The following is a 27,505-nucleotide window of genomic DNA, read 5'->3' as shown; positions in this document are numbered from 1 at the left end:
CTTTCGTCAGACTAAGATATGCGAGCTCCCCCCACCTTTTCAGAACGGCCAAACCCACACTTTTGCTTTCTTCACCGCGCCGAGTTTTTCAGTGACTTCACAGTCTCAGCCAGTTCTTTCTCCCAATGTTCTAGTTTTAGTGTGTTTTTTATTAAGCAACCAGAAGCTGATGGAAGTGAAACGTGTTTTTACCTTTACTGCCTACCGTATTATACAGAGGTTGTATTCCGTATTTGACAGAACCAGAGAAGAAGAACACGTTTTGATTTTCTTACTTTTCTTATCTTCCCTCACCTCGACAAGCAGCCAGTTTGCCGACTGAGATTGTATTCCATTCACCTCCTCTTGACAGATTCCACGGAGTTTGGCTCTCACGATCACCTTCACCAACGACCAGGACATTCGACCATGACCGACGAGGAGGAAAGACCGGTTCCTTGGGAAAGCAAAAAAAACTAGTCAGAGCTTCCCGCCCACGACCCAGCCCTGACCCCGAAACCGAATGAAGTTTCCCACTTTCTGCTTTAATTAATCTTTACTTTTTTTTTTTTTTTTCTGATCAAAGATTAAGAATTCATCCCTTTTACTGTTCTCCGTGCATTTTGCTGTAATAGTCCCTTATTAGATACGATTGAGGAAGCTTGAAAAAGTCAGCATTCTCGAAATTCTACAGCTTTCCTATCCAAGACAAGTCGAGAGAAAACTTGCGCTGAATTTTCAGCTTCATCTCCGTGCTTGGCGAGTTTGACGATCATTTTCGCTCACTCGTCGATGTATGACAGTATACACAGTATTCACTGAATAGAGAAAATTAATAATATATTTCTAATCATTCACTTTTGCTTTTGCTTTTTTTTCCTTCTTTTCCTTTCCTTTCCTTTTATTTTATCGAAGATCGTAAGGACTGATTCTTTTCAGAATCACTTTTCGTCAGAAATTTTGCTGTTTATTAGGGAACCCTCTTCTCCCTGTTGCGACATGCTTTTTCGAGTTCTGGTGAAAAGAAAAATAATGGAGAGAAATCAGAGTTTTGTTTTGTTCTCTTCTGAAGCTATCGGAAAATTTAAAAAATGACTGGTAATCAATCTGTGATGCCAGAAAGTTTCTCTTCGGATTTTTCTTAGCTCTGCTATGTTTTAGATACTCAGACGAGCATTAGAGGGAGTTTCGATAAATTTAGCTGTGGAATCCATGTGTTTTCTTACGTCTTGACGTTACTAATTCTGCTCAGTGAACACGGATTTTTGAGTCCTGTGTGCTTTATCTGCGTAGCAGCCTCTGGTTTTTATGTGTTTCTAGCTGAGGAAAGGGTTTTTTCTTTAATTTACTTGAGAATGGCTGAAGGTGCGAAATTTCGAGTTGTACGTTGCCCCAAGTGCGAGAAGCTTCTGCTGGAACTCCCAGATAACCCAGTCTATCGATGCGGTGGATGTGATACAACGCTCCAAGGTAAGCGAAGTAGCTCAGTTCCACTCTCCTTTCTGTTCGACTTTTTGTTTTTTTAGTCTAGTCTTGACGGTTTAGGCGAAGCCGAATTTCTGATCTTAACAGTTTCAGCTCTTGGCGAAAATCCGTACCCACCTCTCTTTCATCATTCTTTTTGGTGTTTTCTATTCTCTACGTTGAAAATCGGTTTCTTTTACAAATTTCAGCGAGGAGACAAAAACCTTCACAAACAGATACTCCATCAGAAAAATCTGAGGATGCCCAGCTTAGAGTTTGCGAAAACTCGCAGACTCTCTCTGAGGAGAATACGGCTCTTATGAATGAAGCTTCAGAAACGGATCAAAAAAGGGAAAGAATGGACTTCAGGAAAAAAGACAGCGTCTTTCCGGATAGAACGACAAATTTTAACAACAATGTGTCGCCAGGGACCGAAAATGAAACTACGATTGACGCCACATTTAGGGATCCATCCAAGGCCCCTGTTGATAGATGGGTACCTTCAAAGACTCGCGAAGCCAGTTCAGACGAGTTAATTAAAACAAATACAGATGGAGAGGGGAAACTGAAAGCCCAAGTAGAAGAGAGTAATGAGTTTGGAACATTCAGACAAAAGTATGATAGGCATCCCCTGGAGAGGGAGGGGCTTTCGGCATTTAGGAGAACACCGAGAGCTTTGTCAGAAGGCGTAGAGTTCTCTAAGTATCCTGAAGTGGGTCCGTCCAATTACCACCAAGATCCTGCTTATGGTTTTGTTGGACCGTTGAAGAATCAGAAGCCTGAGAGCTCTGATAGAGCCGAGCTCCTCGAACAAGGTCGGGCAGAGCTTTTGAGAAAGTTAGACGAGCTGAGGGACCAGCTTACTCGATCCTGTGATGTGTCTGAGAAAACCACAGAGTGGTCTTCTGCCAATAGACGGGTGGTACCTTCAACTTCTTATAAGGCAAATCATCGTGGATGGTTCCATGAAACCTCTTCTGAATCGACTCGGATTTCCTCCCAATTCTTGCCCGCAGATGATCGGAGGCCTCCACTCTTTCAGAATGACACTACCCCTCTTAGTAGGCATGATCTGGATGCGAGGAGTTTTTATCCTCCTGTGCATGCTCCAACTGATCAGATTCTTGGATATGGTGATCACTTTGGTGGGAGCCAAATGTTGAAGGGAGTTCATCCAAAATTCCCCCAATTTCCTCGGGATCAATCAAAGGACTGTCTTCCTGGACAATACAGTTCGGATGCAGATCCTATGGTGCTATATCCACGCAATGCATTCTCCTGCTCTTGTTTGAATTGCCACAGTCACTCCTGGCAAGTGCCTGGTCCGGTTCCTCCACCGGTGTTCGGTAATCAGGAGTTACCAAATTCGGCAGCAAACCACATGCTCTACCATGTAGAAAGACCGGCTGCTTTTGGGTTGGGTGCTTATGATTATAGAGCTCAATATGCTCCAATTCGAGCTTGTGCACCTGCACCCCATGTGAGAAATCCCAGTGACTCTGGGTTTGGTATGTTTAGGAGATCGTTTCCAAACAGGAGCGCGGTCGGAGAAAGAGCCATGGTTGCCAAGGAAAACAGGCGAAAATGCCACCCCACAGCTGGTGGAGCACCCTTCATAACTTGCTGCAACTGCTCTGAATTGCTGCAACTGCCGAAGAAATTCTCAACAATGAAGCACCAACAGAAAATGCGTTGTGGTGCCTGTTCAGAGATTATCTCTTTTGTACTTGATGGTAAGAGGGTTGTCTTCACATTTCCTACTTTAGATAATCATATACCATCAGAGATCTCAAATGACTCTGGTGAGATGATGAAGGAGGGAGGTTTGAATTCTCAAATGGAGGAAAGAATAATTATCACTTCTGATGATGATCCTGATCAACTAACTGACGGTATGCCTATGATGGCTTCTCCAAACGCAAGTCCAAATGCTACTGGAGACGAACAATTATCAAACTTTAGTGGGTCTGAGAGACTAAGAGCGCTTTCACCATCATCCATTTCATCGGAGGAAAGCCCTGATAGTATGGCCACTCAAAGAAATGGGTCGAACTTGAATGCAGACTTGGCCTCTTCTCTGCCAAGTTCCCCTCCTCGTGACCAACTTGACTACTCTCCGACTAATCGTATCGGTAGCAAGTTTGGAAAGGGAAGTAGGAGTAAAAGGTCAGTGCAAGAAAAGATAGTTACAACAAAGGGATCGTTGAATACTTCCAGACAGAATTCTGTGAAGGATGTCTCAGTGGCAACTGAAATGGTTTGCTCATACAATGAATATCCAAATTCTGGCATGTCTCAGGATTCCGAGGAGGTGAGCAAAGAAGAAGATCGGTCAAGGATCAGTAAGGGGGGTGAATCCTTCTTTGCTGGTATCATTAAGAAAAGTTTTAAAGATTTTGGTCGGTCTAATCAACTTTTTGAGAGTGGGAAGTCCTCTGTTTTTATCAATGGCCAACCTATTTCAGATCGTGTAGTTAAGAAAGCTGGAAAACAAGCAGGACCAATTCAGCCTGGGCAGTATTGGTAAGCATTTCTTTACTATGTAAACTACTTTGGCATTCAGATTATTTCATCCTGTGCCTCTCAGTTATCTGACCTTAGGGAATCTGTGGTCAGTTAATAATATTTAGTTTTTTTCTATCTATCTCAACCAGGTATGATTACAGAGCTGGATTCTGGGGTGTCATGGGCCAGCCGTGTGTAGGCATAATTCCTGTGAGAACCTTAGACTCTTTGTTAGATGATACAAGATATTTGTAGTATAATTTTTTGTTTTTGAAATAGATATTTGTAGTATTATTAGTTTGTTAGGTCAGACATTTCCTGGATGCATGCTGATAAAGTTCTTAAACTATTTCCAGTCATTCATTGAAGAATTCAATTTTCCAATGCCTAAAAACTGCTCTGGCGGGGCTACTGGCATTTTTGTTAATGGAAGAGAGCTTCATCAGAGAGACTTAGATCTACTTGCGAGCAGAGGACTCCCACTCACTAGAGACAAATCATACATCATTGAGATTTCTGGTAGAGTATTTGACGAGGCCTCAGGTGATGAGCTAGACAGCCTTGGCAGACTTGCTCCTACGTAAGTTACTTTACAAGAAAGAGTTTATTTTGAATTCAATCATTTAATGCCTTTTATATGAGGAATATTTCACGGGAATTCTGTGTACAGTCCAATAAGCTATGAATGCCATTTTGGATAGTAATGTGAGAATATTAGTAATAATATGGTTTCAGCACATCTGAATTATTTTCCCTGCTACTCATGTATTTGTTGTGTTCTCAATAAAGTTTGATTTGTTTGGTTTGTATTTGTAGATCGCTTGGCCATTCTGAGTGGCTCTTTTTCTTGCCTTAATTTCAAGTTTTTGTGTAATGTTTTTCTTCAATGTGGTTGTCACTCTAGGAATAGAATCCATTGTTTCTGTAAGAGAATTTGGATTTCTGTGAATTCAGTGATCAACTTGCTGATTCCAATGGTTTTTTTTATCTCTCTTCAGCTGGCCTTTTGTATTTTTCATAATTATATTTAATGAAAATCTTATTAAAAAATAATGAAAAACTCCATAAGTTCAATAAAATTACCTAGTGAAAAAGAAGAATACAATCTATTGTTGTAGGAGATAGTGGTATCTCGAGGGGTGATTTTGAGGGGAGTCAACAAAATTGTCATAGGGCAACTGAAAGTTTGGTTTGATGTTGTACTGACAGTATATATTTTTCCTGTTTTACTTGTTTTATTGGTTGTTAATTGTTTTCATATGACAATTTTTTCAAGAATCTTGTTGTTGTAGGAAGAACTACATCCACTAGATTTCACTGCTTATACCCATCATTCACAATTGTTGGTATTATAACAAATGAAAATAAATAATTGATGTTAATGTGTGAACAGAGTTGAGAAGGTGAAGCATGGGTTTGGTATGCGAGTCCCCAGAGGAATGGCATAGAAGGTGTATCGATTAGAGGAGAAAACTGTGCGATCGAGATGCTCAGAAGTGTTTCACCTATGTCAGAGAGGATTTCTTTCATTTAGATACCAGCAGCTGGCATTCTACTCCTTATTGAATGGTTCTCCTTTTTTCTGCTATGCCTTGAAGAGGCTTTACCTGGTTACTAATGTGGAGAGCAATACGATAACTTGAGCAGTGTCTTGTTTACTTGTTATGCGGTCATGTGTGATTTTATTGGAATCAATTTCTTTGTGAAATCGTGGGATGTCAAAGTAGTCAGGCAGCTTTGGGGAGGCTCTCTCTTCTGTCTTAACAGTTTTTCCTAAGCTCTGTATATCAATGGACATCAGTTACAGTCGATGGACTAACTGGAAATTGAACTTCCTTGATATATATAGGAGGCAATGTATAGTGATTCAGGTGTACTTTATGTGAACAAATGCCAGCTACGACAATTGTTTTTTTGTTATATATAACTGGACCAGCATTACAAACTTGAAAGAGCAGCTTTTGGTCGTTGAATCGGACACCCCTGCCTCTTTTTGGGAAATCTTTTTGAAGGGGGACCATATGCCTTGTTTGAAAATCTAAAGGGGTAGACGACCAGCTTTTGAAAATCTCAAGGGATTACTCTTAGCTTTAACGTCATTTTTCACCTGTAAAAAACCGATAACAAGAAATAGATCAATCATCAAGAAATGGACTGGTATTTGCTCTTCTAAAGCTGGTTAGCAGATTGGATTAAGCACTAACTAGATCCACTGATGTCTCTAACATTCTGGACTTGAAGGAGGGGACTTCCTTGTGCCTGTCCTCTGTAGTTTTTCTGTAGAATTTAGAAGGGTGAGAGGGAAGCTCTCATAGAACAAAATAAGGTTTTTTTTTACCAAAATACCAGTTTGAAAAAACTTATTTATGAAAACAACGACGACCTTAACTTATTTGCAAAACTACCGAACTTTGACCGGTCCACTGTACATGTGGACAGTCAAAGCGACACGTAGGCTTTGACTGCTTACGCGTCGCCCCGTCATTAGTACGATACTGTAGATGATCACATAGGTTGCCATGTCATTATAGTTGACACGTCATCTACCACGTTATTACATGTTAAAATTTTGAATAAATTTTTTAAAAAATAAAAAAATCAAATACACTTTTTATTACCTTATATCTAAAATAAAAAATTATTAAATTTTTTAATAAACAATTAAAAAATAACTCTTACTTATTTAACACCATTTAATATCAATTAAAATATTTATTAATTAAAAAAATTATCGTTACACTTTTTATTATTTTATTTTTTTAAAAATAAAATAAGTAAAATAATTAGATTTAAATTATTTATAAAGAGAAAAAATCTTACTCAAGTCTTACCCACATATTATCGATTTAAAATATTTATAAATTAAAAAAATATACAAAAAGTTATTTTAGAATTTAAAAATACAATTTATTTGTATACTTTTTATCACCTTATTTTAAAAAATAATAATATTTAAAAATTTAAATATTTATATATAGAAAAATCTAGCTTTTACCCATTTATTATGGATTTTAAATATTTATAAATTTAAAAAATCATACTCTTAAGTTTTACCCATATATTATCGATTTAAAATATTTATAAACTAAATAAATATACAAAAAGTTATTTTAGAGTTTAAAAATACAATTTATTTGTATACTTTTATCACCTTATTTAAAAAATAATAATATTTAAAATTTTAAAATATTTATACTTTTTATGACCTTATTTACTAAATAATAAATTATTAAAATAATTATAGGGTTCCGTTTTGAGAGAGAGGGTGACGAAGAGATGAAATGATAGTTTTCGGTTTTGCGAGAGAGGGGGACGAAGAGATGAAGAAGAGATGAAATGATAAGTTTTCAATTTTGAGAAAGGGGCAGCGAGAGGATGAACAGAGGAGAATGGAGAAGAAGAATGAGAGTCTAGGTTCAGGCAAAGAGAGAGCAATTGACAAGGGGGTGTCGAGGGCGAGGCCGAGGTAGAGCAGCGGCGGCAATAGGGGAGCGACAAGAGGAGAGGGGCTGAGACGAGAGGCGAGGAGAAAGATCGTGGAAGAGATTATAATGAAAAACATATGTGAGGGCTGACGTGGCGGATGCTTACGTGGCCCTAGATGATAGGGAAAAAAGAAAGTAATATATACTGATGTGGCAGTTTACGTGGCAAATGATGTGATAGGATAATGACGTGGCGGCTTATGTTTTAATTTATTCACGTTATATTGATGACATGGCAACACGTAAACGGTTAAAGTTTACGTGTCGCCTTTGATTGTCCACATGTACAGTGGACTGGTCAAAGTTTCGGTAGTTTTGAAAATAAGTTGAGATGGGCGTTGTTTTAGTAAATAAGTTTTTTCAAATTGGTATTTTGGTAAAATTCCCAACAAAATAAGGGGGAAGCCCAACACGTTGCCATGGTTAATTAGAATTAATTTTCTTATTATTTCCTGTAAAAATGCAAGAAAACCGTTGAAAAGGCATTTTTTTCTAATAAGATTTTTTCAATAAAAATTAGTTAAAGAAAAATAATTTTTCAGTCAGCACAAACAATCTGTAGGTGGCATGTTCTAGGTTTTTCCTAGTTGACAAGTGACGTCTTTGGCAAATCAGATGACCGATGCATCTTCTTCTTATCTACATCGGTCAAGGCGAATACCATATAAAATTAACAGCGACGGTTGCTAAGTTGATATTCTATCTAATCATTAAATAAGCACCGGAACCCTCCATTGAAAGATTGAATGCTACTGTCCTGAGAGCAATTGTCCTCTCTTTTCAAGAGAGAAAAAGGACCAAACACCTAACTGGGTCATCAAGATAATTACTCTTCTAAAAAACGGTTAATCAGGCGTGAATAACCCCAACAAAATGGAAAGGAGAAAGAAGAGAGGTTGCGGGAGATCATTCATTCGATCACTGTAATCAAAGCGGAGATGCTGATTGACGAAGACATACCACCCAAAGGCTATTTGTGCCAAAAGAAGCCACCAAATTTTTTGGTAGGAAGAACATTCCCGAGGAGATGGAGAAAAACTGAATCACAGGACCATTGTTGTTTCATAAATGATAAATGCTGGCAAACAGTGGATGTTATTGGCTACACTGGATGGAGCCCGGTGAAAAAGTCTTACTTCAGAGACAAGATTCTTCGCTGTGATAATGAAATCTCTGTAAAAATGATTTTGTGAATGATGAAGCTATGGAGTTGCCCCACTGAGAGTGTGTTCCAACAACATGCAATTAGAATAGAAAACATCATCTAATTGTTGCCGACTGCTTTCTGCGATTCTCTATCTATATTTAAAGGCAAGATTTAGATCTAAACATCTAACAACACCCTTGTGGCTTATCTGGTCTCATTTTCTCTTGTTCAGGTGTTTGTTTGTTAAAAGTTAAAAAACATTTGATTAGTAGAGGACAAAGAAGGGCATTATAGTCAGCTTGCATGTAAATTCTGGTTTAGATTGATTTCGGACCAAAAGTACAGGCGCTCGGAGTTCAGAAAACTCCAAGAGCAGACAAAAGTTTATTTTTCCATTTGTAACTGCTTTATCTTCTTTACTTTGGTGAGTTAACACCCATATGAGAGAGGTAGGAAGGAGCCTGAATCTTCCTCTTCATCGGCATTTCTTCTGCTTGTATCAGTGAAGGCTGAAAATGGTGAAGGGAATAAGGCTTGATTGGAACCCATGGTCCCTTCACAAACACAGCCACATCTATGTAAAATTTGCTGTTTCGCTCCTTCTAGTGGGTCTTGCCTTCCGCCTTGTCGTCTCTCGTTCGGGCAGTTTTTGGCCGGCTACCGAGACCCCGTATGTGGAAAAGGTGGCTTCCGCGGATGCACCCGCTTCTACTACAACGTTGGAGATAGATAACCAGGCATCAAATACAGGTGGGTGTTTGGGAGATTCTGATATGGTTCAGAAATTTGTTAGTTGGAAGATTGGTATTAGAAAATTTGAGTTTCTGAGTAGCTTTGTTTAGTCATCCTGCATTTGCTTTTCCTTTGTTACCTTTAGGAAAATTATTGCATGTATCCCAGGGACTTTACTTGTTTTCAATTGTGGCTATTGCCAAGGATATGACAGTGGAGGTTTTAGAAAGTAACGTTAGAAAAATCCGCAAGCAAGGTACTCGAAGTAGGAAATTTCTGCTGATGGGGTACTGGTCCCTTTTCCTTGGTTTCCCTTTTCTTTTTTTCTATTATTTTTTATTCAATTTTCACAGAAACGCTGGTGGAATTTGTCTAGCCCTCCATAGAAAAATCTCCGCGTTTTGTATTTGGTTTACTTTGTTTGCTATGCTGGTCTCTGTAATTCTTTGAATTCTGTTCTTATGTTTTCTGTAGGTTTTTTAAACTAATTTTTTTGGGTCCAACGAATTTGACAGGAAATTCTACGGATAAATGTGATCTTTTCGTTGGTGATTGGGTACCCGACCCTATGGGACCTGCTTACACTAATGAAAGCTGTCATGTGTTGGAAGGGCATCAGAATTGTATGAAGAATGGGCGGCCAGATAACCGGTATCTATTTTGGAGGTGGAAGCCTCTGGACTGTGAGTTACCACAATTTGATTCAAGGAGATTTCTGGGGGCTATGCAGAATAAACATTGGGCATTTGTTGGGGACTCAATTTCTCGCAACCATGTCCAGTCCTTACTGTGCATGCTTTCACAGGTACTTTTCTTCTGTCTATGCAAATCATGGATTTAATGGTTACTCGTATGTTTTTGACTATATATATGAAATATTCTTTCTCAGTTGAACTTGTCAAACCCTGTGTTAGACTATGATGGTTTCGGGTATTAAGCTTCTCTTTTGTCTTATGTATTGAAGAAAAGTGAGATTATATTAAGTTCCAAACAAAAGAGAGAGTGTACGATTGAATAAGCCTGTGAGGGGTCTCTTTGACTGAGTATTTTACATATAAAATCTGTAGCAAAGTTATAGCACTAGAGCTTGAGTTTCTACGCCAATAGGAGTTGCAGCAGGGCAGGTTAAAGGTAGCTTTCAGAAGACCTAACATGCCTATGACGCACTACGTGCCTCCACCACTTATAGGGCTTAAAAAGAACTTTATGATTTAATTAATAAGAGATAGAAAGAGAGAGTAAAAGGAGGAAAATAAGAAATTGTGTGAAATATGGACCAAAAAGGATTAAAATGACAGCAAATAGAAACCTAACAAAGAACAGAAACTCTTTCTCTGCTGGAGATCAATTGTCAGACTGAAAAAGGGAAAAAGACCTAGTATTGTAGGAATCAATGGGAGAGGTAAATTGCTCAAGTGGGCTGTTGGGCATAATCGTAAGAAAAACTTTTCATTTCATCCCATAACCTCTTTTTAGGCTCACTTGGATTCTTATTGGTTGGAACTTCCAGTTATCTTGGTTGGAATCTCATATGGAGGTGGTCAATCAATATAGATTGATCCAAAATCTGATTGAAATCCAATATAACACTATGGGTACATAAGAAATGTATCAAATCGATTTTTTATCTGTGTTATATACCTCCACAGTGAAGGAGGTCAAATAAGGAAATCTTTCAAAAGGAGGGAAATAGATACTTTCCTCATCCTTTTCTCTTCTTCTTGACCTTTAAATGGGTGGTGAATGAGTGAAGGAGTAAATGAAAGAACAAAAAATGCTGGAAGCTGTAGCCATCCATTGCTGGTTTTGCCAAACAGGACTTTGCAAAGGAATAAGGTGATATTTTAGGGTGTGGGTTCTTTATAGTATTACCATCTATTATTTATTATGATACGATTTTCTGTGAAATAAGTTAAAAATGTTACCATTTTCATCTAGCCAAAGGGTGGGAAAGGAATGATCCTTGTCGGGCAGGTTTAGTTCTGTTTGTACCTGAGTAATTCTGGTGAACCCATTCCCTGCTCCAACTCACGGTTTAGGTTTCCTGTTTAACCCACTATTGTCTATACTATTTTTTAAAAGAAGAGAAAGAAAATAGTACTGCTAATACTATTTACCAACTGCATGGAGGATCAGTATGGTTTTCTACTCCAGCTTTGGACTTTGTACTTCAACATCTCTGCAGTTATCTTCAGGCTTATCTTTTACAAATATAGAGCTCGTCTTGTGTGTAATGTGTGACTCTTTTCTTTGCTGAGCTAGTTATATATTCATTTTATCCTTCATTTGAGGCTGCACATAGTCTACATTTTTAAATAATATTTCAATAAGTATATTATAATCCTCGAGGAAAGGGGAGCATGATAGGATCTAACTTACTCATTTAAAGTGGATGTAGTCTTTTGAGTTTTATGAGACATGTGACTTGGTGGTGAAGGCAAAATTTTGTGAGGCAGCTAGATATGCTTTTTGGCATGGACTTTTGGCAATAAAGAAATGACATCTATTGCAGTAATGAGAACATTGAGAGGGATATATGGCAGAAAGAATGACAAAATAAGAAACAAATCTATTGGGGAACATGTTGAAGTTGTACCAATTAAACAAGAAAATTATGTAGATAAGTGTGAGATTGTTTGTGCATGTTCAGTTTGGACCTAATATTGCACAGCTAGAAGAGTTCTATTCATGCATGCTGATGGATAAATGTTTAGTTCCTAGCTGGTATGCCAAAAACTTCATTCCTAATGGAACATGAAAAACTAGGCCCTTTAAAATCTAGGATACGGTAGGTTTAGAGGTCTAGCTTTCCGCATTACGTTAGTTTCGGAGCTAGGTACTTAACATACTTAACATTCCTTACTTCTAGGATTACGTGAATGGGTTTGTATGTGGAGTGTGAGTTTGTTGGATTTCATATTATAGCGGCTTAGAACTATAAATGTGCAATGAAAATGCTTAAATTAATAGTGAATTGGTTGAAATTATTTAATTCCATCTATTATTTCTTTTATGATTTAAAAGTTGTTAAATTCTTCTGCATCCTTGGCTGCTTTAACATTAAATAGGTCAGGCAGTTATTTGGCCCTGAGCAATTCAACGGCAGCTCCATCACCAAATTATTCCAATTATTCTGTGTGTGGATTTGAAATTTCTCAGTAATATTGACACGGCAGAGCCATCCATATTACATAATCCACCTGATACCAATCTGCCTAGGGTTTGGGCCACATAAATAGGTGTACCTTTGATCGACCTATGTGTTAGATGGCAGAAAACAGCCGACTGAGTTCTCAGATACCGATTAAAACAGATCAACCCCAGCCAGAGGTAGCAACATGTCCTAGCACATCAAGCTCATGAATCAGTCTTTGTTGTCTTGAAGTCGTTCAGTTTTTTTAGTCATCATCATTATCTCAGAGACATAGCCAGTCACAGTATTAGGGTTATTTTGGCATTTATGTTGCGAAAGTTCCTCTGTTTTCACTTCTTCACTTTTGCAGATGAGAAAAAAAAATTATATTGCAATCTCTTAAGCCTAATTTTGGACTATAATTGTGCAATAAAAAAGCTTAAGTTAATAGTTAATTGGTTCAAAATATTTATTTGTATCTATTATTTCTTTTATGATTCAAATGTTCTTCTGCATCCTTGGCTGCTTTAACATTGAATAGGTATGTTTCAGTTATATTGCCCTGATCAATCCTCTGTCTGGCTGCTATTCCTCTTTCTGTGCCCTGTAAACTCTTTGCTTTCTTTTTGACTGCTCATTTACCTGATGCTTCTGTTCTAGTGAGTCAGTGTCATAGTTTTAAATCTATAAAAAAATTACTGGTCCTAAAAGCAGACTTACCTATGAAAATTTTATAAAATTTTTTTATAGAAAGCACTGGCGTTCTTATTTTTTGCTTTCATTTTGTGATGCAGGTTGCAGAAGTTACTGAGGTATACCACGATAAGGAGTATAAATCCAAAAGATGGTACTTCCCCTCCTATAACTTCACAGTCTCTGTTGTCTGGTCACCTTTTTTAATCAAGGCTTCAATTTTTGAGGACATTAATGGTGTCTCGACATCTGATATCCAGCTTAATCTTGATTTGTTGGATTCAAAGTGGACTGACCAATATTCGAATTTTGATTACATGATCATTTCCGGGGGGAAATGGTTTCTCAAGACTGCCATGTACCGTGAGAAGGGTAAAGTTATTGGGTGCCACAACTGTCTAGGGAAAAACTTAACGGAACTTGGATTTTACACTGCATACAGAAAGGCCATCCAGTTAGTCTTCAACTTCACTGCCACATCTGATCACAAGGCTTCTGTGCTGTTCAGAACCTCCACCCCTGACCACTTTGAGAATGGAGAGTGGTTTAGTGGTGGGACTTGCAAAAGAATGGCACCCTTCAAAGAAGGGGATATCAGTTTAAATGATGTGGATACTAGACTGAGGAGCATTGAGCTGGAAGAATTTGAGAAGGCAAAGACTTCTGTATCAGGTAGAGGTGTGGACCTTAGGCTTTTGGACACTACGGGACTTTCTTTACTTAGACCAGATGGGCATCCAGGTCCATACAGGCAGTTTCATCCATTCAGCAAGGATAAAAATGCAAGAGTTCAAAATGATTGTCTGCACTGGTGTTTGCCTGGACCCATAGATAATTGGAATGATTTGGTGATGGAGTTGGTTTTAAATGATTGATGGTTTTTTAGGGTAGAATTCTGTGTTTATGAAGCTCTTTCTGGCTTCCTTACAGCTATTGAATTTACAGGATTCCTGTAAAATGTTGTAGTGAAAGATCAGTACATGAGGAAGTGCTGGTAGTAGATTGTGTACAGTAAACTCTGATTCTGCTTCTGGGTTTGTTTTGTAACCTGAAGCACTTTTTAAATGTTTTATGAAGCCTTATATTTCAATTGAAAACGTGAAGCTTCAATCTGAATTCTGGTTCAGAGCTTAGTCTCTGGTCTGTGACTTGCTAATTAAGAGCCTGGACAGCTGACGTTAATCAATTGGCTGGACATTGGTGATCTCCAACTTCTTCACAAGGTCTCTTACTTGCAGATAAACCAACAAGTCGCTGTGGCTCTACTGCTGCAAACATAATTTATTGTTTCTCCTCCATTCGGTAGTTCCGCCTTCCTGCCTCGATTGTTCCACTGGGATAAGGGAAAAAGGAGCCGGGGAAGAGGAGCCTTCCCTTAAATTTTTTAAAAAGTCCAAAATTCTAATTTTTAAATTTGGAATATTTTATTCAAATTGACCACATTTAGGGTTCAAGAAGATTTTCTTGTATTGCATTTTTTCCAGAAGAAGGCTAGGGATAATCTTTTCTATAATTTAACAGTTGTGCCATTACTACACCCTCATGCTTCGATTTCCCAAAGTGTCCACGTGTAGAGTCGATTTACAGGAAAAATGAGGTCGCTCCTGGAACTCAAAACCTTCTTCATTTTGATTTGGCCTGGTTTGAATTTGAAAAACATACCGTTGTGCGTTAACGCGCCTTACATAAGAGAGGAGCTTGCCCCAAGAATCTTCATTCTCGTTTTCGATCTAGTTTCCTTCTCCCATTTTCCCTTATCCCTGTGTCCGCTGTAATCAGCCATGGCGGACATCGCTGCCCAGGTTCTCGCGGAAGTAGAGCAGGTTCCTTCGAAGAAAGGAAGAAAAGGCAGAAAAGCACTAAAGCCCAAAAACGCTCCAGCAACGGGAGCAAACGTTTTGTCTTTGCAGGCCTCCAAGTCCCCTCTCAAGACATTTGTCGAACCCGGAAAAGAAAACCTCCAAGGTCTTTCCTCTCCAACAAACCATGGTAAGGTGCGGCTGAAATCCAAGGAGTCAAAACAATCTTTTGCGGACGAACTGCTCGATTTGCAGAAGAAACTGGAGCAAATGCAGCTCGAAAAAGATAAAACTGAAGAGCTCTTGAAGGAGAGAGATGAGATGCTGAAAAGGAAAGAAGAGGAACTTGAAAACCGTGGAAAAGAGCAAGAGAAACTTCAGAAAGAGCTCAAGAAGTTGCAGAAATTGAAGGAATTCAAACCCTCTGTGGTATGTTGCGTTTTCTCTTTTTTATCCTGTTAAAAAAAATTTGTTTTATATTTCAACCACTGATTTGGTATAATTTTCCTTGTTTCTTTTTATTTTCAGAACATTACCGTCGTTCAGTCTCTCAGGGAGAAGGAACAAGAACAGAAGGAGAAGAAGGGAGGGCACGAAATAAAGAGGCCTTGTCCTCCTTATAGTCTCTGGTGCAAAGATCACTGGAACGAGGTAATGATTCTAAATATTTCAGAAAATAATTGAGCCGACGAGACAAAAAATCTAAACATTCTTTTTTGTGTTTTCTGGTCAATATTCAGGTCAAGAAAGAGAACCCAGATGCAGACTTTAAAGAAATCTCCAACATCATGGGAGCAAGATGGAAGAACTTGAGCCCAGAAGAGAAGAAACCTTACGAGGAAAAATACCATGATGCGAAAGAAACTTATATTCAGATCATTGGGAAGGAAAAACGTGAAAAGGAGGCCCTGAACCTGCTCGAAGAAGAGCAGAAACAGAAAACCGCAATGGAGTTGCTAGATCAGTATCTCCTGTTCAAACAGGTTCAGTTTGACATAAAACTATGTATCGTTTCGTTGGTTTGGACTATGAAATTCAAAAAAGGTTCTCACATCTCTGTGAAATGTTTATTCCAGGAAATTGAGAAGGAGAGCAAGAAAACAAGGTAAGACTGAGCTATTAACTCTAAAATGATCTTTTCGCAATAATAACCTCATTTTTATTTCTTTAGGAAGTTGAGAGATCCTCTGAGACCTAAACATCCCATGTCGGCTTTCTTCTTATTCTCAAATGAACGGCGGGCAGCTCTGCTTGCGGAAAATAAGAACCTTTTGGAGGTAATGAAACATCTTTGTTTTCAAGATTTGTAATTATGTACTAAAATTCTAAATTTTCTGAGTGATCTCGTTCTACTCTTACAACGCAGGTGTCAAAGATATTAGGGGAGGATTGGAAAAATATGAATGAGCAGAAGCGAGCCCCTTATGAAGAGGTTCTTTTCACCTTATTTTCCCTAATTCATTTAAGTGGTATTCCTGGTCCAATTTCAGTATTCTAAAAATGTACGTAGCAGATTGCGAAGCAGCAGAAGGAAGAGTATCTGAGTCAAATGCAAATTTACAAGCAGAAAAAAGCAGAGGTAATCTCCATCAGACATCGATTATAGAACATATTGGATCAAAGTAATCTTTTCAATGAGAGAAATTCATGATATTATTTTTACACGCTTTTCTGGACAGGAAGCTGCAGTTTCACAAAGGGAAGAGGAGGAACAAATGAAAATTCATAAACAGGAAGCCTTGCAACTGCTCAAGAAAAAAGAGAAAACAGAGAATATAATCAAGGTAAAAAACTTCGTAGCAGATTCGATTCTGAAAAAAAGAATACATATTCTAATCGTTAGCTGATTTGATGTTGTTGTTTGATAACTCAGAAAATCAAGGAACAAAAGAAGAAACACAAGTTAGGAAAGAACGTTGATCCTAACAGACCCAAGAAGCCCGCAACTTCCTTCCTTCTCTTCAGGTAAATGGAAACCAGAAGCTCACGTTTGTATCTCCTGTGCTACAGACAAAATAATGCTTGGAAATCTTAATGCAGCAAGGAGACGAGGAAGCAATTGCTGCAGGAAAGGCCAGGGATCAACACCTCTACACTCAGAGCTATGGTTTCGGTGAAATGGAAGGTAATATAGTTTAGAAATACTTTTCCATGTTGTTGTTTGCCTATATAAATTGGTCCACTGTGTCAACAGGAAATTAACGAAGATGAGAAAGAGTTGTGGAACAAGAGAGCCTCAATAGCCATGGAGGAGTACAGAAGGGAGATGGAAGAGTACAGCAAACCAGTAGCCACGGCGGAGAAGCTACAAGAGTGAAGATTCCGAGTGAAGATTGTCTCGTTCAGAGCATTTTATGATAATGTTCAAGTGGTTTTGTTGAACATGCCCAACAAATACTATGCAGGATAATGCCCGAATCTTATTGTATTGGAAAAATTATCATTTTCAATGGTGAAATTATTAATGCCAACGTGTGAAGAGCAACAACGTCGTGTCACAAATGTTAAAAATTATTAATTCCAATTAAAACTAAAAGCTATAAGAATGGTAGTATTGATCGTTTGGCACCCGTCACTTCTTATATACTATTTTCTTATCGTTGTCGATTCCTCTGACAGTGGAGTTGAAGGAAACGCAAGGTTGCTGCTATCAGAGGTTACAGTTTTTTTCCATTGTCTCTTCGATTTGATAATCGATGAAGTCCATCATTATTCCTCGACCTCACCCGAGAATATTGTTTTAAAATACTTTTCCATTTATAAACCCCTCGATTAGCATTTGGCTTTCTGGGTCCATATCTACATGGAAGCGCCGGCGACGCGCGATTTGTCCGACGTCCGCAATGGCGACGCTGGTGCTGCTTTCGTCCTGGAATCGAAAGGTAGGTCCATCGCCACTAACCTGAACTTCATGTTTCTGAGATGTGTTCAACTCATCCTTTCCGTCGCAAAAGGGGAATAAGTCGGATATGCAACTGTTTGGTAGGGAATTGGTGGCATGCGGGGTTTCACCTGACGACCGCCATCGTTGGACCCACGATCCTGACGCTGCCATACGCTTTCAGGGGAATGGGTTGGAGTCTGGGGGTCTTGTCTCTTTCTGTCTCCGCTGCTGTGACCTTCTATGCCTACTATTTGATGTCCAAGGTTCTCGACTTCTGCGAGAAGGAAGGACGTCGTCATATTCGGTTCCGGGAGCTCGCCGCCGATGTCTTGGGTACGTACTTGCAATCCTTGTCTCGTTTCTCTCTTCCTCCTCCTCCGAAGTTTATTACTTGCTGGTAAATTACTACAAAAAAAAAAGAAATCTCTTTAATTGGCCTGCGCTGTAACGAACACAATCGAGATTGTATATCTGTGTATTGGATTTTCATATGGTGTATTTGATAAAGTAGGCAGTTTGGCAGGTTCCGGATGGATGTTCTATTTCGTGATATGCATACAGACAGCCATTAACACGGGAGTTGGAATTGGGTGCATCTTACTGGCCGGCGAGTGCCTGGAGGTAATTAAAGTCCCTCTCAGGAAGCCTTTCTTAAGTTCCAACTTCTTAGTTGTGGGTGAAGGGGATGGGGTAATCCTGCCGCCGTGATGGTGGAATTGGGTGGGGAGGTTATAGTTTTTACCAACGCCGGGTCGCGGCGGAGAAAGAGGCATTATCGGCGACGTCGCCTGCTTAACTGAAGGCGTTATCGTCGTCGTCACTCTCCTCTTCATTGTTGACGCTTGACATCCGAAACCGCATAAGCAAAAAGGCCAAGTGGACAAGTCAAGTAGTCTTCCCTGTCAGTACTGTAGAATCCGCGTAACGTGGGATCCAATACGAAGGACGAATCCCTTGCCTGGTTGAGTGTCCAACCGAACGGGTGCGGACAGATTTTTCTGGGTTGTTACGACGGAGCTCCTGCTTCTTGTGAAACAGAAACAATCTGGAAGTCTGAAACCGCCACCCAATTTATGAACTTGTCTCGTCGACGTATCGGGACTTGGGATTCGGAACTCGACTCAGCCCCTGTTAATTTTGTTGCTTCTGCTCTGAATTATTATTATATTTTTGTTCCAGCAGCTGATTATTCTGTTTTTTTCCTATTATGTCGGGGAGAAGATTATGTACTCCAACTTGTTCCCAGATGGACCCCTGAAACTGTATCAATTCATAGCGATGGTAACAGTGGTGATGATCCTTCTCTCTCAGCTTCCTACTTTCCACTCTCTCAGACACCTCAACCTTGCATCCCTTATCCTCAGTTTGGGCTACACATCTCTGGTTGTCGTCGCTTGTATTCGTGCAGGTACAGTCGCCACAGCTAGATTATTCTTCTCTCCATTTTTTCTTAGTACAAAATCGAAACTCAAAAAAATATCATCAACGAGAGCCATTACAGGAGCTCTGTATACTCTGTTGAGAAACGGTTTAGTGTGCTCAAATTAAGTTGTCAACCTTTACTTCGCAGGTTACTCCAAAAACGCTCCGCCGAGGCATTACTCTCTTGATCCTTCCAAGTCAAGAACGTTCGATGTTTTCACCTCCATCTCCATTCTTGCTTCACTTTTTGGCAATGGTATATTACCAGAAATCCAGGTATGCTCATCCAATCTCTCCTCGCATGCCTCCTTCAGACAGTCGGTTGATAGGTTGAGACTTGAGAGTGCAAACTCAGTTCTCTGGAACAATAATTAATGAATTCGCCCAAACTGCAAATATTTACTCCTTGAAGTTGTTCTCTTCAAATTACTTACCGTAACTAGATTGTATTTTATTTTAGGTTCCCTGTTCCATGTTTAGTGATCTCCATTAAAATCAAATTTGATTCAGGCCACTTTGGCTCCTCCGGCAACAGGGAAGATGGTAAAAGGATTACTCATGTGCTACTCGGTGATATTTTTTACATTTTACTCCGCTGCCATTTCTGGATATTGGGCATTTGGAAACAAAGCTAGTTCAAACATACTGAAGAGGCTAATGCCTGACGAGGGACCTTCACTGGCTCCCACATGGCTACTTGGTCTTGCCATTACCTTTGTCCTGCTTCAGCTCTTCGCAATTGGTCAGGTAAGTGAAAAAACTTTCCAAATTCAGTGATTAAAATCTCTTCTTGAAGCATCGGAGAAGTCAAAAGTTCTGGATCAAAATGCAGGTGTATTCTCAAGTGGCCTACGAAATCATGGAGAAGAAATCAGCTGATGTTAATCAAGGGATATTTTCAAAGAGGAACTTGGTTCCAAGATTGTTTCTTCGATCCGCATATATGATATCGTGTGCCTTCATAGCCGCAATGCTTCCATTCTTTGGAGACATTAACGCTGTGGTAGGAGCCATCGGCTTTATTCCTCTGGATTACATCCTTCCCATGCTCCTATACAACATGACATACAAACCTTCCAAGACATCCTTCACCTATTGCTTGAACATTTCCATCCTCGTGGTTTTTACGGGCATCGGAATTATGGGTGCATTCTCCTCCTTAAGGCAGCTTGTCCTCGACGCTCACAAATTCAAGCTCTTCAGCAGTGACGTTGTCGACTGATGAATAGTATTCATGATTTTGATATCCTTTGATAATGAGCAGAAAACCTATGAGATTTATACCTACTCTGTGCATTGTTTCTTGGTAATTCTTACTCGAAGTCTGATATTTGGCTTGAACTGGATCTTTTTGAGTCCTCCCGCGTTTGAGCTGCACATGAGACCAGGATATCGAAAGCAGTGAAGTAGATGACAGGACAGTATAAATAAGCTTGTTGAGAAAAACGTAGTTAAACGCATCGATGAGGTAACGGATGATAACCACATTAATTACTCTTCTTTAGTCAATTGAGCGCAGGTGAAGTTATGGAACCAGAAAATGATTTGTAGCAATCGCAAATCGCCTAAACCACCTTAATCTAAATCTTCATCCTGTGACGTGCGAGATTTCCTCTTCCCTAAGGCAACGCGTGTTGAGATTTCCTCTAAGATTTATTACTTTAACAAGAAATAACTTAAGAAATCTTGTAAATATTCCATAAATCCCGAAATTTTGTAAACTCTGTAATGTAATCACTTGCAACTTTTGACATAATCTATAAAATGGCTATTTAAGCCGACGGTGTTAATGAGAAATATGAGAGAAAATTAAAGTATTATTTTTGATTGGTATAAGAGCGGGAGAATCTTTCTCAGCTCTGTCCCGTAGTCTCCCGTCATCGAAGACGATACAGTATTAATCTTAGTCGCCGGAGAAACTAGAGTAGGTCTGTTTTGTTTCGCCGTGAACAGCTCTGTTCGGAAGTTCCACCGGCCGCCAACGACTGCAACCGAGCCACCGCTCTGCCTTCCATTAGAAAGCGTAGCCGATCGACAACGAAGAGCCCCACTATTGCCGCACCAGCGTGCGTCTTGACAAAGACGAACCTACTCTGACGGACCTTCTGGATGTCACCAACGATTGCAGCCAAGCCACCACCAGCCCAATCGGCGCCGACAAAGACGAAGAGCCACACCGTCTCGACGAAGAAGACGAGGTACAAAAAAAAAACTCCACATAAATTTAGGTCACGTGGTTTTTTTATTATTTTTGCCAAGCGACCCGATCTCGGACCGGACGAAGATCAACCCAGTGAGAGAAAGCGAACCGGACCAGACTGGATCAGTTCTCGGACCGGAAACAAAAACCAAATCGGGTCAACCCAGTGAAAAAAAAAACCAGACCAGTAATCGGACCAGACCAATATTTTTGGGTGACTTTTTATTCTAATCACCATTGAACTTCTTTCATCAAGTCAAAGGAATCAACACCGATTATTCATGTGCAATCCGAAAACTTTGGTTTTACAACCAGCGTCATTCTTACAGAAGTAAACTACGATGTATGGTCCCAAATAAGGGTGGCTTCGAACCGAGCCGGCTCGCAAGCCGCTTGAGTTCGGCTCGATTTTGGCTTGGTTTGATACGTTATATTTCGAGCTCGAACTCATAAATGGGCTCGTTTACATTAATGAGTCAAGCTCAAGCAGACCCAAGTTCGGTTCATCAGCTCGCGACCTGACTCATTAATTTAACGAGTGATTCGGAGATTGGGAGATTTGGAAATTTTTTGGGAAACCGTCTCTTCATTTCGTCTTGCCGCCTGCGAAACCCATACTTCACTCTGCCATTTCCATGCCGTTTCAGCATGATTTCTTGCGGAAATCGCTATCCGTTTGTAGGTATTCAGGGGAAATGGGGGATTTGGTCTTCAAATCCCTCGTTCTCCCTCTCCCTCTTTGATTCCTTGATTTCTTTCTCTTTTTTCCTCCTTGATTTCTTCATCCAAAGTTTTTCCTCGTCGACGAGAAGAAATCAACGGTTCAACGAAAGGAGGTAAGATTTTTATTTAATCTTCTATTTTTTTTCGTCATCGACCTAACTCTCGCTTCGTTTCTCAGTAGTGCTCCTTCATTCTTGGTAAATCTTTTTGGATATCCGAACGGTAAACACTCCGTTTTTGTAAGTGAAATGTTCTGTATTAGAATGCATTTATGCCTAAGCAAAGATAACGATCTGTTTTTTTTTTTTTTTTTTTTTGCAGATATTTGCTGCTGACAGTTTTCTTGAACTTACAAAGTACACTCGGGAAGAAATCCTTGGAAGAAAACTGCCAATATGAATTTTATTTCATGATTTTGAATGTTGAATTTTTTATTTTTTGAAACGGTGAGTTCTTGATTTAAGGGTTGAAGGAAATGCACTGTCACAACGTACCGAGACAATCATTTTATACAGATTGTATAAGGATGTTTCCTTTTCCTTTATAACTTAAAGAAAAAGAGCTTTGGGGGATGGATTTTCCAACAGAGATGGTCATAATTATTTTGTTTGTTCTCATGTCTTATTTCAAGTCTCATATGCACAACCTCTACTATTTTAAGGAAATCTCCTTTACAATTCCAATCCTAATGTTAATGTTCAAGTTAGTTTTAAGTGATTTTGGTGGGTGAGGGGCATTCAAATTCTGGTAGTTGGTATTGTAATATAGGTTCCTCCACTACATGAGTTTTTGGTATACTCTCTTTTTCTTGCAATTGTTTACATCTCAAATAGTTCAATGGTGCTTGAGTGACACCTGTTCTTACTAGAGGTTGACCTATTTTATTCTCTTAATATTTTTTTCATTTTGTTTTATTTTTTGGTTGAGTGTGCCATCAATTGCATTGTAGCTGGCTGAGAACCAAGAAACTTCATACTGAGTTACGACATTCAAGAAGGAAAGGAAGGGTGGGGGAGAAAAATCCCCCACCTTGTCATTTGTTATGTTTTTGTATATCTTAGAATGACTTACTAAGCTCAAGTGCTATAATATTTGGAAAATAGTTGGTTATCAATGATTTTTTTGCTCAAGTTCCACTGTTCTTCATAAATGAAGTTATTATTCTAGACTTTCAAATATTTTTATGTTTTGGGATCTTGTTTCTTTTTTGCCTTCTTATTTTTAGGTGTCTGACCTCTTATAAAATTTTGTACGTTTATCATACATTTCAGCAATAAACAGCAATGGTATTCAAATTGTTACTTGATATATTTTAGCAATGGAATTTTATTTCATGATTTTGAGTGTTGATAACATATTCTGTTCCATAATACTCTATTATAGTTAATAGAATCAGGACCTTTCTTAATTGCATCCAACTTCTCTTTATTGTCAAAGTAAATAAAAAATGTTAGTGTTGATAACATATTCTCTTCAATAATACTCTATTATACTTAATGGAATCAGGAGCTTTCTTAATTGCATCCAACTTCTCTTTATTGTAAAAAAACAAAAAATGTTAGTGTTGGTAACATATTCTGTTCAATAATACTCTATTATAGTTAATGGAATCAGGAACTTTCTTAATTGCATCCAACTTCTCTTTATTATAAAAAAAAATAAAAATTGTTAGTTTTTGTCCTTCTTTCTTAATTCTCATTGAACTTATATCTGCTACTATTCTAAAATATTATATGGCTTGATGTATTAGCAAAAGTGATTTGATAGTTCCTTTTCTATCTTTTGGAAATTGAGATCTTATGTGTGAACCTTTGATGTCTTAAATTTACTCATTGGATGATATATGATGCCTAAACCTTGTCAAATGTTCATATTTTGTTGAATAGATACGTTAGATATAGACGGATGTAATTTATCTCTCTTTTTTACAATCAATTTTTATCCTTCCTCTTCGATTTCTTCATCCGAAGTTCTTCCTCGCTGGCGAGACGAAAGCGACGGTCCGATGGGAGGTAAGATTTTTATTTAATGTTCTATTTTTTTTTCGTTGCTGACTAACCCTACAAAATTTCTAACTCTCGCTTCGTTTCAGCAGTGCTCCTTTATTCTTGGAAATGCTTTTGGAGATATCCCTGAACGGCGAACACACTTTCGGGTTCTGTAAGTGTTGATTTTTTTTTTTATCATTAATTTCTTGGTATTGATGTTGAATTTCATCAAAATATTAGAAGAGAATGTTGGTGTGATTTCCTTCTCTTAGAAGTTTTTAAATTTATATATAAAAAAAAGATCGGTATATTGGACTGGAAACTATTGGGTGCAGGGCTACAGGCTCAAAGAGACCCCGCTGCATAGAAAGACAAGGGTCGTTCCCGATTGTCACAATGTCACGTACCTTCCTCTAAGAATAGACAAGTATCTTAAATTATGTGTAGGATCTTTGTTGTTTGGATAACTTTCTTTTCTTTATGTTTTTAATTTTTAATTTTGTTTTTTTGTAGAAGTAAGAATGTCAACACCTCCTCAATTGGCATCAATAATTAACACTAGTTCTAGTGTGGCTATAAATAGTGACTCAACTCTACCAGAGTCACTACCTTCTGTCATAGAAGTGGGCCCAGATGAAATTACCATAAATGAGGATGAAGGTGATTCTACCCATACTTCAAAAAGACAAAGAAAGTCTCATGTGTGGTTGGAATTCAAAGAAGTATCACTTAATGGTAAAAAAAAAGCTCAGTGTGTTTATTGTAAAATCAATTTGAGTGTTATTAGTAGTGGAGTGACCACACATATGAGTCGACATTTGAAACGTTGCACTAGTAAAAAAGTGGCAATGAGAAAACAAAAAACCTTATACTTTCAACCAGTGGGAGCGGGGTCTAATGTTAATTAGAGTCCATCTGGACTTCCTTTTATGAATTTTGGAGGAAAATATGATCAAGCAAAAATGAGAGTACTCATTGCTCATTGGATTCTTATGCATGAGCATCCATTCATGAGAGTAGAAGAGGAGGGATTTAATTTTGTAATGAAAATGCAAATATGAATTATGAAGAAATATCCCGTGAGACCATTAAGGAGTGTATGGAGTTGTATGAGGCAGAGAAAAAGAAATTAAAAATTTTGTTAAAAGAGATTGACAAGATTAGTCATACCACGGATCTTTGGAAGTCCCAAAATCAAAAAATTGAATACATGGTTATTACTGGGCATTTTATTGACAGTAATTGGAAGCTACAAAAACGAGTCTTGAGTTTTGTGTATGTTCATCTTCCTCGTTGTGGCGTTGATATAGCATATGCTATTTACAAGTGTTTGAAAGAGTGGGAGATCAAAAATAAAGTTTTTAGTATTTCAGTTGATAATTTTGCATATAATGATGTTTGTATCAGAGTTTTGAAACAAGATTTTTCAAGGAAAAAATTTTGGTGTGTTGTGGAAAGTTGTTTCATGTGTGTTACTGTGCTCATATTTTGAACTTATTAGTCCAAGATGGTTTTGTTCAGATTAAGGATATCATTGATAATGTGCGTGAAAGTGTCAAATTCATAAATCTGCCTCAGGCTAAACTTCACACTTTTTCTGAAATTGTACCACAATTAGAACTTGGTGAAAAGTGGTTGGTTATTGATTGTCCAACTCGTTGGAACTTCACTTATGACATTTAGTCTTCTGCATTAAAATTTAAGGATGCATTCTCTAGATTTAAAGTTAGAGAACCAACTTATGATTGTTTGCCAAGTTTTGATGAATGGGAAAAGGTTGACATGGTGTGTAAGATTTTAGAAGTTTTTAATGCGGTTACTAATATAATTTCTAGGAGTGACTATCCTACTTCTAATTTGTACCTTAGTGAGGTATATAAGGTAAAAGAAGTTCTGGATTTTCATTCTACAAATAAAAATGTTTTCATTAGGACAATGGTTGGTAGAATAAAAGAGAAATTTGAGAAGTATTGGGGTGAATGCAATTTATTGATGGTTGTTGCTTCAGTTTTGGATCCAAGAGTCAAATTAAAGTTGATCAAAATGTGTTTTCCAGTGATATATTCTAAGGAAGAAGCTACAATGAATATAAATTTAGTTTGACGCACCTTATATGAGATCTACGATGAATATGTATCCTTATATAATGTGGATATTAGAAATGAAGAGATTGTTTCAAGTACTAGTTTTACAGGTGTTTTCACAAGTCGTAGGCCTTCATCAAGTTCGGGTTGGTCAAAATTAATGAGTTATATGAAACAAAAGGATGTAGTTAAGTCACCATGGTCAGAATTGGAAATTTATCTTGAAGAAGGTGTATATAGTTGTGAGGAAACTTCACAATATGATTTTGATGTTTTAGAATGGTAGAAAGTGAATCATATGAAATTTTGGGTATTATCTAAGATGGCAGCAGACATCCTTGTAATTCCCATATCCACAGTAGCTTCAGAGTCTACATTTAGTGTTGGTGGTAGAGTAATAGACTCATATCGTTCTTTCTTGGCACCAAATACAGTTCAAGCTTTGATTTGTAGCGGTGATTGGGTTCGAGTTTTTCACGGTGTAAAGAAAAATCAAAAGGTGAATTTCTTTGATAAATTCTTTATTATGATATTTTTTAGTTTTATTTATTAAAATTTTGTTTTATGATTATAGCATGAGAAGAAGAGTGTAGAGATAATGCTACTTACTACGTGATTTTTCATGTTTCTCTCATCATGGTAATTTTAATATTTTTAACGACATTTAAGTAACTAGTAGTGGAAGATTATCTTTTTATCTGACAATAACTAACTTTATATTTTTGTTTTTGTCATAGGTGGATATTTTGCTCATGCAGAGATGTATATTATTTTCTAGCATTAAGAGAAAAAACTATAGTTTTTAATTTTATAATGGATTTATAGTTTTTATTTGGGTGATTGTAAATTGATAGTGATATTTCTTTTAATTTTGTTGTGTTTGATTATTGTATGGAATTTATTTATAATGTTATGCAGTGTATGGAGTGTTTAGACTATTTTATGGAGTGTATAAAAAATTTCATGGACTGTTTATGGAATGTATAGGTAATTTTATGGAGTGTTTATGGAGTGTTTATGCATGTATTATGTATATTGATTATGCCCAATTTTAAGTAGAGGTCATGCAGAATTTTATACGGGTATTATATACTGAGATTATGCTCAATTTTAAGAAGTGATTATGCCTCAATCTTATACATGTATTATATATATAGGTTATGCCTAATTTTATGTAGAGGTCATGTCCAATTTTATGTAAAATGTATGTATAATTTTATATATAATTTATTTATATATATTTTTTGAAAATTTTTAAATGTATGTT

General features: G+C 37.9%; 4 protein-coding genes across 4 annotated transcripts; all 4 read left to right on the top strand.

Moving 5' to 3' along the window:
* Nucleotides 1-1,004: 1,004 nt before the first annotated feature.
* On the top strand, nucleotides 1,005-5,894 carry LOC137962628 (protein ENHANCED DISEASE RESISTANCE 4-like). Its single transcript, XM_068809617.1, has 5 exons — nucleotides 1,005-1,449; nucleotides 1,653-3,966; nucleotides 4,098-4,158; nucleotides 4,305-4,528; nucleotides 5,342-5,894. The coding sequence occupies exons 1-5, from the start codon at nucleotides 1,335-1,337 to the stop codon at nucleotides 5,394-5,396; spliced, it is 2,769 nt and encodes a 922-aa protein (XP_068665718.1). The 5' UTR covers nucleotides 1,005-1,334; the 3' UTR covers nucleotides 5,397-5,894.
* Nucleotides 5,895-8,950: 3,056 nt separating this feature from the next.
* Nucleotides 8,951-14,211, top strand: LOC137962822 (protein trichome birefringence-like 25). Its single transcript, XM_068809909.1, has 3 exons — nucleotides 8,951-9,330; nucleotides 9,828-10,117; nucleotides 13,240-14,211. The coding sequence occupies exons 1-3, from the start codon at nucleotides 9,096-9,098 to the stop codon at nucleotides 14,011-14,013; spliced, it is 1,299 nt and encodes a 432-aa protein (XP_068666010.1). The 5' UTR covers nucleotides 8,951-9,095; the 3' UTR covers nucleotides 14,014-14,211.
* A 660-nt stretch (nucleotides 14,212-14,871) lies between these two features.
* LOC137963545 (high mobility group B protein 6-like) lies at nucleotides 14,872-17,442 on the top strand. The gene is made up of 11 exons (XM_068810663.1): nucleotides 14,872-15,366; nucleotides 15,466-15,588; nucleotides 15,678-15,920; nucleotides 16,014-16,042; nucleotides 16,109-16,214; nucleotides 16,304-16,369; nucleotides 16,451-16,516; nucleotides 16,617-16,721; nucleotides 16,811-16,902; nucleotides 16,978-17,062; nucleotides 17,132-17,442. The coding sequence occupies exons 1-11, from the start codon at nucleotides 14,920-14,922 to the stop codon at nucleotides 17,252-17,254; spliced, it is 1,485 nt and encodes a 494-aa protein (XP_068666764.1). The 5' UTR covers nucleotides 14,872-14,919; the 3' UTR covers nucleotides 17,255-17,442.
* A 520-nt stretch (nucleotides 17,443-17,962) lies between these two features.
* On the top strand, nucleotides 17,963-20,499 carry LOC137963783 (probable GABA transporter 2). Its single transcript, XM_068810986.1, has 6 exons — nucleotides 17,963-18,154; nucleotides 18,345-18,442; nucleotides 19,043-19,229; nucleotides 19,392-19,519; nucleotides 19,754-19,990; nucleotides 20,076-20,499. The coding sequence occupies exons 1-6, from the start codon at nucleotides 18,007-18,009 to the stop codon at nucleotides 20,463-20,465; spliced, it is 1,188 nt and encodes a 395-aa protein (XP_068667087.1). The 5' UTR covers nucleotides 17,963-18,006; the 3' UTR covers nucleotides 20,466-20,499.
* Nucleotides 20,500-27,505: the final 7,006 nt, after the last annotated feature.

Source organism: Aristolochia californica, unplaced genomic scaffold (genome assembly GCF_029961685.1).
Source record: "Aristolochia californica isolate CCGP_79_NKW_82.1479 unplaced genomic scaffold, dmAriCali1.0.hap1 SCAF_4, whole genome shotgun sequence".
Taxonomy (NCBI): Eukaryota; Viridiplantae; Streptophyta; class Magnoliopsida; order Piperales; family Aristolochiaceae; genus Aristolochia; species Aristolochia californica.
The sequence above is the reverse complement of the archived record's forward strand: the minus strand, read 5'-3'. Positions and strand labels throughout refer to the sequence as shown.

What these genes read in the sequence shown, in the direction of transcription:
- LOC137962628 (XM_068809617.1), top strand. Translation starts at nt 1,335, where the DNA reads ATGGCTGAAGGTGCGAAATTTCGAGTTGTACGTTGCCCCAAGTGCGAG. An exon ending in ATGTGATACAACGCTCCAAG is followed by an intron (nt 1,450 to 1,652) that starts GTAAGCGAAGTA and finishes TACAAATTTCAG; the next exon opens with CGAGGAGACAAAAACCTTCA. An exon ending in CGTGTGTAGGCATAATTCCT is followed by an intron (nt 4,159 to 4,304) that starts GTGAGAACCTTA and finishes AACTATTTCCAG; the next exon opens with TCATTCATTGAAGAATTCAA.
- LOC137963783 (XM_068810986.1), top strand. Translation starts at nt 18,007, where the DNA reads ATGGGTTGGAGTCTGGGGGTCTTGTCTCTTTCTGTCTCCGCTGCTGTG. An exon ending in TGGCCGGCGAGTGCCTGGAG is followed by an intron (nt 18,443 to 19,042) that starts GTAATTAAAGTC and finishes GTCGGGGAGAAG; the next exon opens with ATTATGTACTCCAACTTGTT. An exon ending in CGTCGCTTGTATTCGTGCAG is followed by an intron (nt 19,230 to 19,391) that starts GTACAGTCGCCA and finishes TTTACTTCGCAG; the next exon opens with GTTACTCCAAAAACGCTCCG.
- LOC137962822 (XM_068809909.1), top strand. Translation starts at nt 9,096, where the DNA reads ATGGTGAAGGGAATAAGGCTTGATTGGAACCCATGGTCCCTTCACAAA. An exon ending in TAACCAGGCATCAAATACAG is followed by an intron (nt 9,331 to 9,827) that starts GTGGGTGTTTGG and finishes CGAATTTGACAG; the next exon opens with GAAATTCTACGGATAAATGT. An exon ending in TACTGTGCATGCTTTCACAG is followed by an intron (nt 10,118 to 13,239) that starts GTACTTTTCTTC and finishes TTTGTGATGCAG; the next exon opens with GTTGCAGAAGTTACTGAGGT.
- LOC137963545 (XM_068810663.1), top strand. Translation starts at nt 14,920, where the DNA reads ATGGCGGACATCGCTGCCCAGGTTCTCGCGGAAGTAGAGCAGGTTCCT. An exon ending in AGTATCTCCTGTTCAAACAG is followed by an intron (nt 15,921 to 16,013) that starts GTTCAGTTTGAC and finishes TGTTTATTCCAG; the next exon opens with GAAATTGAGAAGGAGAGCAA. An exon ending in ACAAGCAGAAAAAAGCAGAG is followed by an intron (nt 16,517 to 16,616) that starts GTAATCTCCATC and finishes TTTTCTGGACAG; the next exon opens with GAAGCTGCAGTTTCACAAAG.